General features: G+C 42.4%; 1 protein-coding gene across 1 annotated transcript in view; it reads left to right on the plus strand.

Annotated features, from left to right (window-relative positions):
• The window catches only part of LOC112258350 (gametogenetin-binding protein 2-like), a 41128-nt gene that overhangs the window by 17352 nt on the left and 2952 nt on the right, over positions 1–20824 (plus strand). Inside the window, 3 exon segments of the mRNA XM_042327125.1 lie at positions 1961–2135; positions 8583–8759; positions 11215–11368. Coding sequence (XP_042183059.1) covers positions 1961–2135; positions 8583–8759; positions 11215–11368 — 506 coding nt within the window.

Raw genomic sequence — 20824 nt, forward strand, 5'->3', positions numbered from 1 at the left:
TGGAGGGTCATGTCAGGATGAGCCTGCAGGAAGGGTACCACATGAGGGAAGAGGAGGTCTTCCCTGTAACGCACAGAGTGGAGATTGCCTTCAATGACAACAAGCTCAGTCCGATGATGCTGTGACAAACTGCTCCAGACCATGACGGACCCTCCACCTTCAAATCGATCCCACTCCAGAGTACAGGCCCCGGTGTAACGCTCATTCCTTCTACGATAAACGCGAATACGACCATCACCCCTGGTGAGACGAAACCGCAACTCGTCAGTGAAGAGCACTTGTCTGGTCCAGCAACGGTGGGTTTGTGTCCGTAGGCAATGACGTTGCCGGTGATGTCTGGTGAGGACCTGCCTTACAACAGGCCTACAAGCCCTCAGTCCAGCCTCTCTCAGCTTATTGCGGACAGTTTGATGGAGGGATTGTGCGTTCCACCGATGGAGGGATTGTGCGTTCCTGGTGTGACTCGTGCAGTTGTTGCCATCCTGTACCTGTCCCGCAGGTGTGATGTTCGGGTGTGTACCGATCCTGTGCAGGTGTTACACGTGGTCTGCCACTGCGAGGACGATCAGCTCTCCGTCCTGTCTCCCTGTAGCTCTGTCTTAGGCGTCTCACAGCACATCTGCAGTCCTCATGCCTCCTTGCAGCATGCCTAAGACACGTTCACGCAGAGGAGCAGGGACCCTTGGCATCTTTCTTTTGGTGTTTTTCAGAGTCCGTAGAAAGGCCTCTTTTAGTTTCCTAAGTTTTCATAACTGTGACCTTAATTGCCTACCGTCTGTAAGCTGTTAGTGTCCTAATAGGGATAGCGGGACACCAGTCAACAACATCCGGTGAAATTGGAGGGCGTGCAATTCAAATAAATAATCGTAGTATTAAACATTCATGAACATACAGTATCTTATATCATTTAAAAGCTTAAATTATTGTTAGTCTAACTGCGTTGTCTGATTTTAAAAAGGCTTTACGGCAAAAGCATACCATTGTCTGAGGACGGCACCCCACAACATATTTTTCAACCAGCACAGGCTTCATAAAATCACAAATAGCAATTTTAAATAAATCACTTACTTTTTTGAAGGTCTTCCTCTGTTTGCAATCACAAGGGTCCCAGCTACAACATGACTGGTCGTTTTGTTAGATAAAATCCTTCTTTATATCCCAAAAAGTCAGTTTAATTGGTGCCATCGATTTCAGTAATCCAAGGAGTCCAAAAAGCTATCGCTAAACTTCGTCCAAATAAGTCAAACAACGTTTCTATTTAATCTTCAGGTACTCAAATGTAAATGAGCTGTAATATTTCATACGGAAAGTAGTATGTTCAATAGGAAAGGAAAATGAGTATGCGGGCGCCCTCTCCCTCACGCACAGAAAGACTGATCTGTTCTTCTCACCAAAACTCCAAATACTTGTTAGTTTTTCAAAAAACGTGCCTGAAACCTTGAATAAAGACTGTCATCTTGTGGAAGCCAATAGGAATTGCTATCTGGGAGATGGATTTACATAAAAACAATAGGTTCCCATTATAAGAGCCTGGGAGCTCAAAAACAAATCCGATTGGATTTTCGCCTGCCATATCAATTCTGTTAGTCTCAGACATTTATTTGAACAGTTTTAGAAACTTCAAAGTGTTTTCTGTCCAATGCTACCAGTTATATACATATCCTGGCTTCTGGGCCTGAGTAACAGGCAGTTTACTTTGGGCATGTCAGTTAGGTGGAAATTCAGGAAACTTAACCATATCCCAGAGGTTTTAATGACCGTTCCACTGCTGCATGTTCATTAATTGTTTATGGTTCATTGAACAAGCATGGGAAACAGTGTTTAAACCCTTTACAATGAAGATCTGTGAAGTTATTTGTATTTTTACGAATGATCTTTGAAAGACAGGGTCCTGAAAAGGGACGTTTGTTTTTTTGCTGAGTTTATGCTAATTTTCACAACTCCTGCCGTCTGTTCTTAGACGTAGAGAGCGGCACGCTAAGACCATTGACATTGCTCAAGAGGAAGTGCTGACCTGCCTGGGCATCCACCTGTACGAGCGGCTGCACAGAATCTGGCTGAAGCTGAGGGCAGAGGAGCAAACCTGGCAGATGCTCTTCTACCTTGGCATTGACGCTCTACGCAAAAGCTTTGAGGTTTGTTTATTTATTTTAGTTTTTTATGATCAAATTATATTTTTTTCCACCCAATAACATACTAAAAAGAACACCAACAGCCTTGCTGAGGTTTGTTATACACTGCCAGCTGCATGACATGATAACAAGTTGAAGTGACATGTATCAGACATTTGTTGGTGGAAGTGATGCATTTTTTAAGGATCCCCATTAGCAGCTTCTCTTCCTGGGGTCCAGAAGCATTAAGGCACTTATATACAATAAATATTACATTTCATAACTTTTCACAACATGAAGTGTGTGCCCTCAGGCCACTACTCTACTACCACATATCTACAATACAAAATCCATGTGTGTAGAGTGCATGTGTTGTGTACATCTCTTCACAGGTCCCGCTGTTCCATAAGGTGTATTTTTATCAGTCAAGAAAAATCTGATTCTACTGCTTGTATCAGTGACCTGATGTGGAATATAGAGTTCCATGTAGTCATTGCTCTATGTAGTAATGTGTGCCTCTCAAAGTCTGCTCTGGACTGGGGGATATGCGTGGGTGTCCGAGTTGTGATAGTAGTTTAAACAGACAGCTACTGCCTTCAACATGTCAATACTTACAAAAACAAGTATTGATGAAGTCAATCTGTCCTCTTATTTGAGCCATGAGAGATTGACATGCATATTAATGTTGGCTCTCCATGTACATTTAAGGGCCAGCCGTGCTACCCTGTTCTGAGCCAATTGTTATTTTCCTAACTCCATCTTTGTGGCACCTGACTACACGACTGAAAAGTAGTCCAGGTGCAACAAAACTAGGGCCTGTAGGACCTGTCTTGTTGATAATGTTAAGGCAGAGCAGCACTTCATTATGGACAGACATCTCCCCATCTTAGCTACTGTTGCAGCAACATGTTTTGACCATGACAGTTTACAATCCAGGGTTACTCTAAGCAGTTTAGTCACCTCAACTTGCTCAATTTCCACATTATTCATTACCAGATTTAGTTGAGGTTTAGGGATTTGGGGGATTTGTCCCCCCCCATTTATTTTTTTTATTTATCAGGACAGATTTATTCCGTGCCACCCATTCTGAAACTGACTGCAGCTCTTTGTTAAATGTTGCAGTAATTTAACTCGCTGTTGTATCTGTATCTTTCACTCGCTGTTGTATCTAGTGTTGTCATTCACCTACATATATGTGTATATATGCTGGCTGTACTCAGCCATGTCATTAATAAAGATTGAAAAAAGTAAGGGGCCTAGACAGCTGCCCTGTGAAATTCCTGCTTCTACCTAGATTATGTTGGAGAGGCTTTCATAAAAGAAAAACCCTCTGTTCTGTTAGACAGTTAACTCTTTATCCACAATATAGCAAGGGGTGTGAAGCCATAACGGACTGATCGATAATGTCGAAAGCCGAACTGAAGTCTAACAAGACAGCCCCCACAATCATCTATTTCTCTCAGCCAATCAAAGCCATTTGTGTAAGTGCTGTGCATGTTGAATGTCCTTCCCTATAAGCATGCTGAAAGTCTGTCAATTTGTTTTCTGTGAAATAGCATTGTATCTGGTCAAACTATTTTTTTCCAGAAGTTTACTATGGGTTGGTATCAGGCTGATTGGTCGGCTATTTGAGCCAGTAAAGTGGGCTTTACTATTCTTGGGTAGAGGAATGACTTTAGCTTCCCTCCAGGCCTGAGGGCACACACTTTCTAGCAGGCTTAAATTGAAGATGTGGCAATATCATCTGCTATTAACATCAGTAATTTTCTATCTAGATTGTCAGACCCTTGTGGCTTGTCATTGTTGATAGACCACAATCATTTCTTCACCTCTTCCACACTTACTTTACGAAATTCAAAAGTACAATGCTTCTTTTATAATTTGGTCAGATAGACTTGGATGTGTAGTGTCACCGTTTGTTGCTGGCATGTCATCCCTAAGTTTGCTTATCTTGCCAATGAAAAAATCAGTAAAGTAGTTTGCAATATCAGTGGGCTTTGTGATGAATGAGCCATCTGATTCAATGAATGATGGAGTGGAGTTTGCCTTTTCGTCATGGAAATGACCACCAGGGACACCAGAAGTCAATCTTAAATGAGTCATTCTTTATTATCAGCATGCTGGAGAGGTTCCAACAAACGTAATGCACCAAGTAATACACGTCTGTGTAAGCAGCAGAGCTCCTGACAGATTAGATTATATTTACATGATTTAGCTTATTAATTCATCATTAACGTTTGGTTCATGCATGTGACAGGCCAATACCTCACGAGGCTGCTTCTCTCCAAGCTGAGACCTTGAAACTGAGACACCCTTTTCGGTTCTCAAAACAATTTTCTGGGCGTACTGCCAAATTGCTTATACTGATAGTGAGAATTCCTCCCAGGCATGATCGACAGAGGCACCCAAGGGAGTTAGAGGGACATAAATAAGGTTACTTACATTATGACTGCCAACGACCCTGGGATAATGTACATATGCTGCAGAAATTACAACAACTCAGTGACACAATGGTAAAGATTATCTGAGGCCAATGGTGATTTTTAAAACCAGTTAGAATTTAATGGCTGTGATAGGAGAAATGAGGATGGCTCAACATTGTAAAAAAGTAACGTCCCCTTTTCAGGACCCTGTCTTTCAAAGATAATTAGTAAAAATCCAAATAACTTCACAGATCTTCATTGTAAGGGTTTAAACACTGTTTCCCATGCTTGTTCAATGAACCATAAACAATTTGTGAAAATGCAGCTGTGGAACGGTCGTTAAGACACTAACAGCTTACAGACGGTAGGCAATTAAGGTCACAGTTATGAATACTTAGGACGCTAACTAAAGAGGCCTTTCTACAGACTCTGAAAAACACCAAAAGAAAGATGCCCAGGGTCCCTGCTCATCTGGGTGAACGTGCCTTAGGCATGCTGCAAGGATGCATGAGGACTGCAGATGTGGCCAGGGCAATAAATTGCAATGTCCGTACTGTGAGACGCCTAAGACAGCGCTACAGGGAGACACGACAGACAGCTGATCGTCCTCGCAGTGGCAGACCACGTGTAACACCTGCACAGGTTCGGTACATTCGAACATCACACCTGTGGGACAGGTACAGGATGGCAACAACAACTGCCCGAGTTACACCAGGAACACACAATCCCTCCATCAGTGCTCAGGCTGTCCGCAATAGGCTGAGAGAGGCTGGACTGAGGGCTTGTAGGCCTGTTGTAAAGGCAGGTCCTCACCAGACATCACCGGCAACAACGTCGCCTAAGGGCACAAACCCACATTCGCTGGAACAGACGGGACTGGCAAAAAGTGCTCTTCACTGACGAGTCGCGGTTTCGTCTCACCAGGGGTGATGGTCGGATTTGCGTTTATCGTTTAAGGAATGAGCGTTACACCGAGGCCTGTACTCTGGAGCGGGATCGATTTGGAGGTGGAGGGTCCGTCATGATCTGGGGTGGTGTGTCACAGCATCATCAAACTGAGCTTGTTGTCATTGCAGGCAATCTCAACGTTGTGCGTTACAGGGAAGACCTCCTCCCTCATGTGGTACCGTTCCTGCTGGTTCATCCTGACATGACCCATACTGCCCATTCTGTGTGTGATTTCCTGCAAGACAGGAATGTCAGTGTTCAGTGAACTTGCATGGCCAGCGAAGAGCCCAGATCTCAATCGCATTGAGCACGTCTGGGACCTGTTGGATTGGAGGGTGAGGCTCTAGGTTCATTCCCCACAGAAATGTCTGGGAACTTGCAGGTGTGTTGGTAGAAGAGTGGGGTAACATCTCACTGAACATCTCAGGGACGCATTATTCCATTTCTGTTAGTCACATGTCTGTGGAGCTTGTACAGTTTGTCTCAGTTGTTGAATCTTGTGTTCATACAAATATTTACATGTGAAGATTGCTGAAAATAAACACAGTTGACAGTGAGTTTAGTTACTCCACAATACTAATTCATTTACAGAGTGTAAAGTAAGCCTGTACAGAATAAAGTAAAAATAAATCATAATATTCCAAAACATGCATCCTGTTTTCAACAAGACACTAAAGTAATACTGCAAAATGTGACAAAGCAACAAACCTTTTGTCCTGAATGCGAAGTGTTATGTTTGGGGCAAATCCAATACTACACATTAGAGTCCCACTTTCCATATTTCCAAGCATAGTGGTGGCTGCAGTATGTTATAGGTATGCTTATAATCATTTAGGACTGAGGTGTTTTTCAGGATAAAAAAGGAATGGAGCTAAGCACAGGCAAAATCTTAGAGGTAAACCCGGTTCAGTCTGCTTTCCACCAGACACTGGGAGATGAATTCACCTTTCAGCAGGACAATAACCTAGAACGCAATACCAAATCTTCACTGTAATTACTTACCCAAGAATACAGTGAATGTTTGTGACTGGCCGAGTTTTGACTTAAATCTGCTTACATGATTGTCTAGGAATCATCAACATCCAATTTGACAGAACTTGAAGAATTCTGAAAATAATAATGGGCAAATATTGTACATCCAGGTGTACAAAGCTCTTAGACTTAACCAGATAGACTCACAGTAGTAATCGCTGCCAACTGTGACTCTAACGTATTGATTCAAGGGTGTGAATACTTGTGGGGGAAAAAGAAGGAAAAAAATCCATTTAAGAAATTTTAGCTAATTTATTGATGTGTTCATTTTCATTATGGGGTATTGTGTGTGTTTTTAATCTACTTTTGAATTCAGTTTAACGAAACCTAATGTTGAATAAGTAAAGTGGTATGAATACTTTCTGAAGGCGCTACAGTAAGGGAAAAAGTATTTGATTCCATGCTGATTTTGTACGTTTGCCCAATGACAAAGAAATTATCAGTCTAATTTTAATGGTAGGTTTATTTGAACAGTGAGAGACAGAATAACAACAACAAAATCCAGAAATACGCATGTCAAAAAATTAATAAATTGATTTGCATTTTAATGAGGGAAATAAGTATTTGACCCCTCTGCAAAACATGACTTAGTACAATGGTGGCAAAACCCTTGTTGGCAATCGGAGGTCAGATGTTTCTTGTAGTTGGCCACCAGGTTTGCCTACATCTCAGGAGGGATTTTGTCCCACTCCTCTTTGCAGATCTTCTCCAAGTCATTAAGGTTTCGAGGCTGACGTTTGGCAACTCGAACCTTCAGCTCCCTCCACAGATTTTCTATGGGATTAAGGTCTGGAGACTGGCTAGGCCACTCCAGGACCTTAATGTTCTTCTTCTTGAGCCACTCCTTTGTTGCCTTGGCTGTGTGTTTTGGGTCATTGTCATGCTGAAATACCCATCCACGACCCATTTTCAATGCCCTGGCTGAGGGAAGGAGGTTCTCACCCAAGATTTGACGGTACATGGCCCTGTCCATTGTCCATTGTCCCTTTGATGCGGTGAAGTTGTCATGTCCCCTTAGCAGAAAAACACCCCCAAAGCATAATGTTTCCACCTCCATGTTTGACGGTGGGGATGGTGTTCTTGGGGTCATAGGCAGCATTCCTCCTCCTCCAAACACGGCGGGTTGAGTTAATGCCAAGGAGCTCCGTTTTGGTCTCATCTGACCACAACACTTTCACCCAGTTGTCCTCTGAATCATTCAGATGTTCATTGGTAAACTTCAGACGGGCATGTATATGTGCTTTCTTGAGCAGGGGGATCTTGCGGGCGCTGCAGGATTTCAGTCCTAGTGTGTGACCTAGTAATGTGTTACCAATTGTTTTCTTGGTGACTATGGTCCCAGCTGCCTTGAGATCATTGCCAAGATCCTCCTGTGTAGTTCTGGGCTGATTCCTCACCGTTCTCATGATCATTGCAATTCCACGAGGTGAGATCTTGCATGGAGTCCCAGGCAGAGGGAGATTGACAGTTCTTTTGTGTTTCTTCCATTTGCGAATAATCGCACCAACTGTTGTCACCTTCTCACCAAGCTGCTTGGCGATGGTCTTGTAGCCCATTCCAGCCTTGTGTATGTCTACAATATTGTCCCTGACATCCTTGGAGAGCTCTTTGGTCTTGGCCATGGTGGAGAGTTTGGAATCTGATTGATTGCTTCTGTGGACAGGTGTCTTTTTTACATGTAACAAACTGAGATTAGGAGCACTCTCTTTAAGAGTGCTCCTAATCTCAGCTCGTTACCTTTATAAAAGACACCTGGGAGACAAATCTTTCTGATAAAGAGGGGGTCAAATACTTATTTCCCTCATTAAAATGCAAATCAATTTATAACATTTTTGACATGTTTTTCTGGATTTTTTTGTTGTTATTCTGTCTCACTGTTCAAGTAAACCTACCATTTTTTTAAAATTATATTTCTTTGTCAGTGGGCAAACGTACAAAATCAGCAGGGGATCAAATACTTTTTCCCTCACTGTATGTGTATTGAGTCAACATTCAACCTTTTTTTTTTTTTTTTTTTTTTGAACAACTAATTTTCACTATAACAACCTGTTAACACCCATTTCCCCAGATGGCGGTGGAGAAGGTGCAAGGCATCAGTCGTCTGGAGCAGCTGTGTGAAGAGCTGTCGGAGGAGGAGAGGGCCAAGGAGCTGAAGCAGGAGAAGAAGAGGCAGAAGAAGAAGAACAGACGAAAAAACAAGTGCGGCTTCAACATGTCCGACGGGAAGGAGAAGAGTCTGGATGAGGTAATGTTTTTCTCCACTCATACACACGACAGGAGTACTATAAGGCAGTATGACAACAGGGAAATACCAGTGAGTCTGTTTTAGGAAACTGTCCCCACATGCCCTTGTCCGGCATACTTGTTCCGCATTCTGTGGTGAACCTTATCCAGGCTCTTCATTATCAAGCTAACCATGTTATTACCAGATTACTAAAACATTCTATTTGTGACCTTTTTATTATTCACACACTCAGTGTTTGGCATCCATAGGTTTAAATAGCAACTAATGGCTTTCAAATGGTCATACAGTGTTTGTAAGTCCATAACTCTCCCTGCCCATAACACGATTTGTAAATTTTTATTTATTTATTTGCTCCTGAGTGGTGCAGCGGTCTAAGGCACTGCATCTCAGTGCAACTGGTGCCACTACAGTCACTGGTTCAAATCCTGGCTGTATCACATCCGTCTGTGATTGGGAGTCCCATAGGGTGGCGCACAATTGGCCCAGCGTCGTCCAGGTTTGGCCGTGGTAGGCCGTCATTGTAAATAATTTGTTCTAAACTGACTTGCCTAGTTAAATATTTTCTTTTTTTAAAGTTATGTTTTATTTTTTACTTTTTGGGGGGTCGATAGGCTTTTAATCGACAAATATATATATTTTTTAATTGTCCGAGCAGTCACATGTATTCTTTTTGTTATGGCACTTGACGCCTGTCTGAGTGGACTAAACCATTGCAGAGGCCCGGGGATGCCACACCAGTAGTAGGCCTACATTTACCGTTAATTCCAATCATTTCTCATTTACGTTTGTTTGGTTACTGTCTTTTCTGTTAATACGTTAAAATTACTATTAGTCTTATCGTTGTCATTATTGGAGTGGACAAGTTGTTTGCGGAGTGCACAACCTATGCTACACTTGTGAGAAACGCACCTGATTACCCATAAAATAGGCCTAGGCAACCTGGCCTGCGTGCAAATGTAAGCCTTTAAATGTGCCTGTCTGGGGATCTGATGGTGTTTTCTGATTTGTCTTAACTCACTAACAATTTATTTGCCTCAAACGGCAAGTAAACAAAGTCAAGAGTCCCTCAACGTACCTATTTGAAAAATATTTCCAGCTCTCTCCTTTTCATAACCACTCATTATGAAAGGGGGGAAGTGGTGCTCTAATCTGGTGGAAACGTCATAAAATAGTCCTACCTAATTACTTCTTATCCCTTGCGCAAATAGCCTCCAGCTGTGTCTGTCAGGAGCTCACTGGCACTGGAAATTGAAGGCCCAGAATATTTTATACTATGTTGTAAGTTTGCAGGACCAAGTTTACAGTTGATAAAAATGTTCAAGTTCCTTACAGACAGGCCATGCGTAGCCAATGTGATTTTTATACTTTATATTTTCTACCTGCACATGACATTGACTTTGAGATATGATGACTTGATTGTACATATTAAATTAAACTGTTCCACGAAAATGTGCATGTGAAAAACATAACTGGCCTGCAAATCAGTAGAAATGGTACGATGAATTGGCAGTCCAAATGGAAAAGGCCTCTGGTGTCACCGAATTACCAGACACTTCTGGAGCGTAAAGGCAGAAGGTCGGGAACAGGGCACTAATTCACAAAAGACTTCTTGCGCAAAAACGTAAGGTTGTTTAAGAAGGAAAAAAAATAGGAAATTCATAACATAGTCAGTTCAATTCCCCAACAATATTTTAAGATTGAATGATTTTCTTACGAACTTCTCAAATATCATCTTAAAAATGTTAACATGTTTGTTGCTAGGCAACTGTTTTAGGTAGCTACCAATGGCAATCATGTTAGCATATTTCTTACTGAGATTACTGTTCTAAAACATGTTCTTGGATTTAAAATAATCAATACTGAAACTTTCAGAAGTTTGAGTGAATTAAACCTGTTCAATTGCCTTCATGAACTTTTTCTCTCACTGCCCTGTATTTAAGACAAAGGGTTTAGCTATCTTGGAATTAACATTTCCAATAAGTTTATTTTCAAAAATCTAATTTCTTAACTTTTTGCTTTAGGAGAAACATAAGAAATAGCGCAAGAGAATGTCTAAGAACCTTTTTGAGGAATAGCAACTTTGCTTAACTTAAGTCTACAGTAAAGAAGAAATTGCTTTTAAGGTTTTGTGAATCTGGGCCCAGGTTTTTTTTCTTCTGATTAGGCGATATTAATCTCTTGCTCCCTCTAATTTGCCTTTAAGCACTGTGATTAAAAATGATCAGACAAGCTCAGTAGCCTGCATATAGTTGATTTTATTAAAACGTGGGGTGTGTCTATATATGGAAAAATACATGTTACAAAATATAGACCAATCAATTAGTCGAAAGAACAGATGACTCGGTCGACCAAGATTGTTTTTGTCTGGGACAGCCCTACTGCCACCCCTTCCTGTGGTCATCCCATTAACAATAATATAATACTGTTCTGACATATACTATGCTCCCCCATACAGGCTTCATTAGAGTCTGTGGAGAGAAGAGGCTGCAAGGCCTGTGGAAGCCCAGAGGTGGAGGGTCATGTCAGCTGTGTGGAGGTGGTCGTCACCAGCAACGAGAGCACTACTTCCTGCAGCTGTCCAGACGGCACCGTTCCCAAAGTCAAGAAAGGTAAAGCTGCCACCAATATCCAACCATCACCTAAGACCAGATACCTGACCCTGGGTAAGATCAATCTTACCTATGATGGCTAATACTGAAATGTATTTGTTTTATTTTTACCGAGTATACAAAACATTAAGAACACCTGCTTTTTCCATGACACACACCAGTGGTTCCTCCAACTGTGGGGTAAAGAGATTAACAAATGCAACCACAACAAAAAATCACTGAACTAGTCATTTTCCTTTTTTGCGTCTATGGGCGTAGTTTAAAAGCTGATTTAATAGTGGGGGGCAGTCAATATTTTTTGAACTCGTCGACCACCTCCCCAAATTGGCGCAAATTTTCGAACTAGTTACCCTGTTCTCAGAGTCTCCGACACAATTTAGCTAAATATGGACCGTTGGCTGATTTAACAAAAATAAAGACAATCCAACCAATAATGAGGGTGAATCTACAACTGATGAACCGCCATCTGATAATGACGCTGGTGGGAGAGACCCTAATGCCAGTGGGAAAGAAGTGCAAGGATAAGCTGACCCTCAAATTCAGCAAAGGTACAGAATTATCAAGACGATTACATTCAGTATGGTTTCACGTGTCATGGTCGATGGGGATCCACATCCACAATGTGCTGTGGATGTGCTAGCAAACTACAGTTTGAAGCCAGTGAAACTGAAGAGGCATTTACAGTGTGTGTGGGTGTGTGGGTGTGATACACACAACGCACACCGATAAACCTGGTGATTTTTTTCCTTCACAAAGACCAAGATTTTCTTGGCCAAAAGCAGGTACTAAACACACAGTGATTTATAAAAGTACCAGTCAAAAGTGTGGACACCTACTCATTCAAGGGTTTTTCTGTTTTTACTATTTTCTACATTGTAGAATAATAGTGAAGACATCTAAACTATGGAATAATACATATGGGATCATGTAGCAACCAAAAGTGTTAAACAAATCCAAATTAATTTTAGATTCTTCAAAGTAGCCACCCTTTGCCTTGATGACAGCTTGGCATTCTCTCAACCAGTTTCATGTTGGCTGCTTTTCTTTCCACTCTGCCGTCCAACTCATCCCAAACCATCTCCATTGGGTTGAGGTCAGATGATTGTGGAGGCCAGGTCATCTGATGCAGCACTCATCACTCTCCTCCTTGGTCAAATAACCCTTACACAGCCTGGAGGTGGTTGGGTCATTGTACAATCGAAAAACAAATGATAGTCCCAGTAAGTGCAAACCAGATGGGATGGCGTATCGCTGAAGAATGCTGTGGTAGCCATGCTGGTTAAGTGTGTCTTCAATTCTAAATAAATCACTGACTGTGTCACCAGCAATCACACCACCACCTCCATGCTTCATGGTGGGAACCACACTTGCGGAGGTCATCGTTAATCTACTCTGCGTGTCACAAAGACTCAGCAGTTGGAACCAAAAATCTCAAATTTAGACTCATCAGACAAAGGACAGATTTCCACCGGTCTAATGTCTGTTGCTCGTGTTTCTTGGTCCAAGCAAGTCTCTTCTTATTATTGGTGTCCTTTAGCAGTGGTTTCTTTGCAGCAATTTGACCATGAAGACCTGATTCACACAGTCTCCTCTGAACAGTTGATTTTGAAATGTCTTTTACTTCAACTCTGACGCAGAGCTAACTCTGGGTCGTCCTTTCCTGTGGCGGTCCTCATGAGAGCCAGTTTCATCATAGCGCTGGATGATTTTTGCGACTGCTCTTGAAGAAACTTTAAAACTTCTTGAAATTGTCATGATTGACTGACCTAAATGTCTTTAAGAAATTATGGACTGTTTCTCTTTGCTTATTTGAGCTGTTCTTGCCATAATATGGACTTGGTCTTTTACCAAATAGGGCTTTTCTGTATACCACCCATACCTTGTCACAACACAACTGATTGTGTAATTTCTTTCATAATGCATTTGAGCCAAATTAACTTTTAATAAGGCACACCTGTTAATTGAAATGCATTCCAGGTGACTACCTCATGAAGCTGGTTGAGAGAATGCAGTGTGTGCAAAGCTTTCATCAAGGCAAAGGGTGGCTACTTGGAAGAATCTCATATCAAAATATATTTGATTTGTTTAATACTTGTGGTTACTACATGATTCCATATGTGTTATTTCAGTGTAGAAAAAGAGTAAAAAATAAAACAAAATGATGTGTACAAACTTTTGACTGATACTGTATATTGCATGCAGCTCAGCGTCTCGTATCATCAGATACTGCTATGACGGGCAACTACATGAAGATGTGTTAATTTGCAGTACACTTGAGGGGACATGCACTGGACAGGATATATTCAACTGGCTTGATGAAAAAATGCTTGAGGAGGGGGTATGTTAGGAGATGTGTGCAATGATAGGGCTGGTTCTATGATGGTTTAACATAAGGGTCTGAAGGCAAAGGTACAAGCCATTGCACCACACGTAGTATTCACTCATTATGTTATACACAGGGAAGATCTTTCTTCCAAGGCCCTTGATACTGGGCTTGGTAGCGTGCTTCAAACGGTAATAAAAATAGTGAACTTCATAAAGGCAAGCCCCATGAATACCAGACTATTTGCTGTCCTGTGCCAAGAAATGGGATCTGAGCACAAATGATTACTGCTGCATACTGAGATCAGGTGGGCCTCGCGAGGTAAAGTGCTGCTGCGTCTATTTGAAATGAGATGAAGTACGCCTATTCCTACTGGATATGCAGAATGCCTGACGGATCTTAAATGACTGTCAAACCTAGCCTACTTTGCAGAATTAATTGATAGAATTAATGGACTTAACATGACACTACAAGGCCCAAATACCAACATTGTCATAAGCCCTGGACTCCATGAGCTTGAGGAAAATGAACTGCACCTGGATGATGCCACAAAGGCAAGGATCGCTCATCACCTCCGAGGACTTATTGGACATTTCTGGAGGTACTTTCAAGAGGAGACGCACAAAAACGACTGGATCCGACAACCATTCATTGCCATCACCGCTGGCAGCTACCTGTCATCGGAGCTACAGGACTCCCTCTTGGACCTGTCCAGTGACAGGACCCTGCTGGAGGAATTTGGGCTGTCAATCGCAGGAGAATACCCGGAATTATCTGAAATCTCGTTGGATAAATTGAGGAGTATACCACCTCAGTCACCGGCTTCATAAATAAGTGCATCGACGACGTTGTCCCCACAGTGACCATATGTACATATCCCAACCAGTAGCCATGCATTACAGGCAACATTGCACCGAGCTAAAGGCTGCTGCTTTCAAGGAGCGGGACACTTATCCGGACGCTTACAATAAATCCCGCTATGCCCTCAGACAAACCATCAATACAGGACTAAGATTGAATGCTAGTGCCCCGGCTCTGACGCTTGTTGGATGTGGCAGGGCTTGCAAACTATTTAGAGCTGCCCAGTGTCGTGAGCCTTCCAGACGAGCTAAATGCCTTTTTTATGCTCGCTTCGAGGCAAGCAACACTGAAGTATGCATGAGAGCACCAGCTGTTCTGGACGACTGTGTGATCACGCTCTCCATAGCCAATGTAAGTAAGCAAGACCTTTTAAACAGGTCAACATTCACAAGGCCTCGGGGCCAGATGGATTACCTGGATGTGTACTCAGAGCATGCCCGGACCAACTGGCAAGTGTCTTCACTGACATTTTCAACCTGACCATGTGTAATACCTACATGTTTCAAGCAGACCACCATAGTCCCTGTGCCCAAGAACACAAACGCAACCTGCTTAAATGACTACAGACCCGTAGCACTCACGTCCGTAGCCATGAAGTGCTTTGAAAGGCTGGTAATGGCTCACATCAACACCATTATCCCAGAAACCCTAGACCCACTACAATTTGCATACCGCCCAAACAGATCCACAGATGATGCAATCTCTATTGCACTCCACACTGCCCTTTCCCACCTGGACAAAAGGAACACCTATGTGAGAATGCTGTTCATTGACTACAGCTCAGCGTTCAACACCATATTACCCTCAAAGCTCATCACCAAGCTAAGGATCCTGGGACTAAACACCTCCCTCTGCAACTGGATCCTGGACTTCATGACAGGCCATCCCCAGGTGGTGAGGGTAGGTAGCAACACATCTGCCACGCTGATCCTCAACACTGGAGCCCCCCAGGGGTGCATGCTCAGTCCCCTCCTGTACTCCCTGTTCACCCACGACTGCATGGCCAGGCACGACTCCAACACCATCATTAAGTTTGCTGACGCCACAACAGTGGTAGGCCTGATCACCGACAAAGACGAGACAGCCTATAGGGAGGAGGTCAGAGACCTGGCCGGGTGGTGCCAGAATAACAACCTCAACGTAACCAAGACTAAGGACTACAGGTAAAGGAGCACCGAGCACGTCCCCATTCTCATCCCCATCCCCATCTCCTCATCCCCGCACGTCCCCATTCTCACCCCATTCTCATCATCAAAAACAACATGCCTTTCTGACTCAGTACAAAATTGCACACAAATAAATACATATAGGCTCTAGTAGTAAATACACTCTAGTCTACACAATTCTCTCTGAACCAGCGTCAGATACGCTTTAAAAAGGTGCACCTAGTAGCTGAAGTGGAGGCCATATTTTTCCACACATAATCGCCTATGAAATGCAATGATTGAAGCAGGTTTAGAGCTTCAAATTCCTTGGTGTCCACGTCAACAACAAACTAGAATGGTCCAAACACACCAAGACAGTCGTGAAGAGGGCACGACGAAGCCTATTCCCCCTCAGGAAACTAAAAAGATTTGGCATGGGTCCTGAGATCCTCAAAAGGTTTTACAGCTGCAACATTGAGACCATGACTGGTTGCGTCACTGCCTGGTACGGCAATTGCTCGGCCTCCGACCGCAAGGCACTTCAGAGAGTAGTAGTAGTACAGCACTGGGGCAAAGCTGCCTGCCATCCAGGACCTCTACACCAGGCGGTGTCAGAGGAAGGCCCTAAAAATTGCTAAAGACCCCAGCCACCCCAGGCATAGACTTTTCTCTCTACTACCGCATGGCAAACGGTACCGGAGTGCCAAGTCTAGGACAAAAAGCTTCTCAACAGTTTTTACCCCCAAGCCATAAGACACCTGAACGGGTAACCAAATGGTTACCTGGACTATTTGCATTGTGTGCCCCCTCCCAAGCCCTCTTCTACGCTGCTGCTGCTCTCTGTTTATCTTATATGCATAGTCACTTTAACTATACATTCATGTACATACTACCTAAATTGGCCCGACCAACCAGTGCTCCCGCACATTGGCTAACCGGGCTATCTGCATTGTGTCCCACCACCTGCCAACCCCTCTTTTTACTCTTCTGCTACTCTCTGTTCATCATATATGCATAGTCACTTTAACGATACCTACATGTGCATACTACCTCAATAAGCCTGACTAACAGCTGGTTGTATATAGCCTTGCTACCGTTATTTTTAAATGTCTTTTTACTGTTTTATTTCTTTACTTACACACACGCACGTGACAAATACATTTTGATTTGATTTGACTGTGAGTTGGCTCGGCCCTCCCTCACGCATCTTTGGTTGATTGGTTGACACTGCATGTCTGATTGACAGGAACAACAGGTGAGGCTGTTAGTCTGACCAGACAGTCAGAATGAATGAGTGTGCGCTTGAGCATTTAGGCCTATATTCTTTTATTTCTTTTTTCAATCTTTGAATAAGTTAATTCTATTTATTTAAATCTTTTGATTATTCATATCTTAATTTTTGTATATATTTTTTTATAAATCGATTCGGCTCTTCTGATATGCGAACCGGCCCCCAAGGTTCACCTTCCAATTCGTTTGCGGACGACCCATCACTCGACTGTAGTTTTAGTGCAGAAAACATGGTAATTAACCATGTTGAATATTGGCCTGTTGGAAACTACACCTCCCTACCACATTGCACACTTCAGACTTGATCTGATTTATCTCTACAGAAACGACACATCGAGCTCTCAGGAAAAAATACGCAACGATTATGGAATTCAAATAATTGCACCGACATCGGTCAATTACTTTTAAAAAACAAAAAATAGCCAATATTTTGGTTAATCGCTTAGTACTATCGGCCACTTTAGTTGTGATACAAACCTTATCAAAACATATAGACTACATGATGCTTGTGACTATAATTAGAAAACGTCTGTGGGGGAAAAAATAATCATGCTGTTTCTTGACCTAAATTGCAAACGCTGGGTTATCATTCACAAGTGATAATATTCTCACACATCAGACTATTCTCAGTTTTATCTTGTCTTGACATATATTATTTAGCATATGTTAAATTAAGTTTTGATTTAGAATGAGGCATTATCATGGATAATGGTGGAATTTGACTGCGGTCATGACTCGTGACTGCCAGTGTGGAGGTAATATGGTCACCGTAACAGCCCTATTAACACCATAGACTGCTGAATTTGCTAAATAACTTTTCTTTCATTTTGATTCCAGCACAATTGAAAATGTGGCACGGATTTGCTTCAGCCTAGTCTCAATGAAGAGTTTAGTGTTGGACTAGCCATGTGCAACATGCACTTGCAGTTTCAAGCCTGCTTGAGTTCGCGGCAGGCGGACAAGCAACATCCACTGTCGTAGTACAGCTGAAGCATGACGTGGAATGTGAAACTGAAGCTGGCTAGCTTTATAAAAGTCTAAGTTGATCTACTGTAGCTTGCTTCGTAGTATTCTACTCGATCTACCCAATTGAACGTTTATGGGAGATTCTGGAGTGGCACCTGTGATGGCATTTTCCACCACCATCAACAAAACACCAAATTATGGAATTTCTCGTAACACGTGTGGATAATGTCCTGAGGTGTATTTGAAGTTGTTCTGGCTCCTGGTGGCCCAACACCCTATTAAGACACTATATATTGGTGTTTCTTTATGATTTTTCAACGCCGATACCGATACCTATTATTGGAGGACCAAAAAAAGCAGATACCGATTAATCTGACAGGTTTTTTTGTTTGTTTTTGTATTTGTAATAATGACAATTACAACAATACTGAATTAACACTTATTGTAACTGAATATAATGCATCAATAATATCAATGTAGCCTCAAATAAATAATGAAACATGTTCAATTTGGTTTAAATAATGCAAAAACAAAGAAAGTAAAAGTGCAATATGTGCCATGTAAGAAAGCTAATGTTTAAGTTCCTTGCTCAGAACATGAGAACATATGAAAGCTGGTGGTTCCTTTTAACATGAGTCTTCAATATTCCCAGGTAAGAAGTTTTAGGTTGTAGTTATTATAGGACTATTTCTCTCTCTACGATTTGTATTTCATATACCTTTTGACTATTGGATGTTCTTATAGGCACGTTTAGTATTGCCAGTGTAACAGTAGCTTCCATCCCTCTCCTCGCTCCTCCCTGGGCTCGAACCAGAAACACATCGACAACAGCCACCCTCTAGGCAGCGTTACCCATGCAGAGCAAGGGGAACAACCACTCCAAGTCTCAGATCGAGTGACGTTTGAAACGCGCACCCCGCTAGCTAGCCATTTCACATCGGTTACACCAGCCTGATCTCGGGAGTTGATAGGCTTGAAGTCATAAACAGCGCAATGCTTGAAGAATTGCGCAGAGCTGCTGGCAAACGCACTAAAGTTCTGTATGAATGAATGCTTACGAGCCTGCTGCTGTGCCTACCCCCGCTCAGTCAGACTGCTCTATCAAATCATAGACTTAAGTATAACATAACACACAGAAATATGAGCCTTTGGTCATTAATATGGTCGAATCCGAAAACTATCATTTCGAAAACAAAACGTTTATTCTTTCAGTGAAATACGGGTGGCATCCCTAAGTCTAAATATTGCTGTTACATTGCACAACCTTCAATATTATGTCATAATTATGTACAATTCTGGCAAATTAATTACGGCCTTTGTTAGGAATAAATGGACTTCACACAGTTTGCAACGAGCCAGGCGGCCCAAACTGCTGCATATACCCTGACTCTGCTTGCACAGAACGCAAGAGAGGTGCCACAATTTCCCTAGTTAAAATAAATTCATGTTAGCAGGCAATATTAACTAAATATGCAGGTTTAAAAATATATACTTGTGTATTGATTTTAAAGAAAGGCATTGATGTTTATGGTTGGTGCAATGACAGTGCTTTTTTCTCAAATGCGCTTGTTAAATCATCACCCGTTTGTCGAAGTAGGCTGTGATTTGATGAGAAATTAACAGGCACCGCATCGATTACAGTGGGGCAAAAAAGTATTTAGTCAGCCACCAATTGTGCAAGTTCTCCCACTTAAAAATATGAGAGAGGCCTGTAATTTTCATTATAGGTACACTTCAACTATGACAGACATTTTGTCTGAGAAAAAAAATCCAGAAAATCACATTGTAGGATTTTTAATGAATTTAGTTGCAAATTATGGTGGAAAATAAGTATGTGGTCACCTACAAACAAGCAAGATTTTTGGCTCTCTCAGACCTATAACTTCTTCTTTAAGAGGCTCCTCTGTCCGTCCACTCGTTACCTGTTTTAATGGCACCTGTTTGAACTTGTTATCAGTATAAAAGACACCTGTCCACAACCTCAAACAGTCACACTCCACTATGGCCAAGACCAAAGAGCTGTCAAAGGACACTAGAATCAAAATTGTAGACCTGCACCAGGCTGGGAAGACTGGTAAGCAGCTTGGTTAGAAGAAATCAACTGTGGGAGCAATTATTAGGAAATAGAAGACATACAAGACCACTGATAATCTCCCTCGATCTGGAGCTCCATGCAAGATCTCACCCCGTGGGGTCAAAATGATCACAAGAACGGTGAACAAAAATCCCAGAACCACACGGGGGGACCTAGTGATTGACCTGCAGAGAGCTGGGACCAAAGTAACAAAGCCTACCATCAGTAACACACTATGCTGCCAGGGACTCAAATCCTGCAGTGCCAGACGTGTCCCCCTGCTTAAGCCAGTACATGTCCAGGCCCGTCTGAAGTTTGCTAGAGAGCATTTGGATGATCCAGAAGAAGATTGGGAGAATGTCATATGGTCAGATGAAACCAAAATATAACTTTTTGGTAAAAACTCAACTCGTCTTGTTTGGAGGACAAAGAATGCTGAGTTGCATCCAAAGAACACCATACCTACTGTGAAGCATGGGGGTGGAAACATCGTGCTTTGGGGCTGTTTTTCTGCAAAGGGACCAGGACGACTGATCCGTGTAAAGGAAAGAATGAATGGGGCCATGTATCGTGATATTTTGAGTGAAAACCTCCTTCCATCAGCAAGGGCATTGAAGATGAAACGTGGCTGGGTCTTTCAGCATGACAATGATTCCAAACACATCGCCCGGGCAACGAAGGAGTGGCTTCGTAAGAAGCATTTCAAGGTCCTGGAGTGGCCTAGCCAGTCTCCAGATCTCAACCCCATAGAAAATCTTTGGAGGGAGTTGAAAGTCTGTGTTGCCCAGCAACAGCCC

This window comes from Oncorhynchus tshawytscha, linkage group LG09 (assembly GCF_018296145.1).
Source record: "Oncorhynchus tshawytscha isolate Ot180627B linkage group LG09, Otsh_v2.0, whole genome shotgun sequence".
Taxonomy (NCBI): Eukaryota; Metazoa; Chordata; class Actinopteri; order Salmoniformes; family Salmonidae; genus Oncorhynchus; species Oncorhynchus tshawytscha.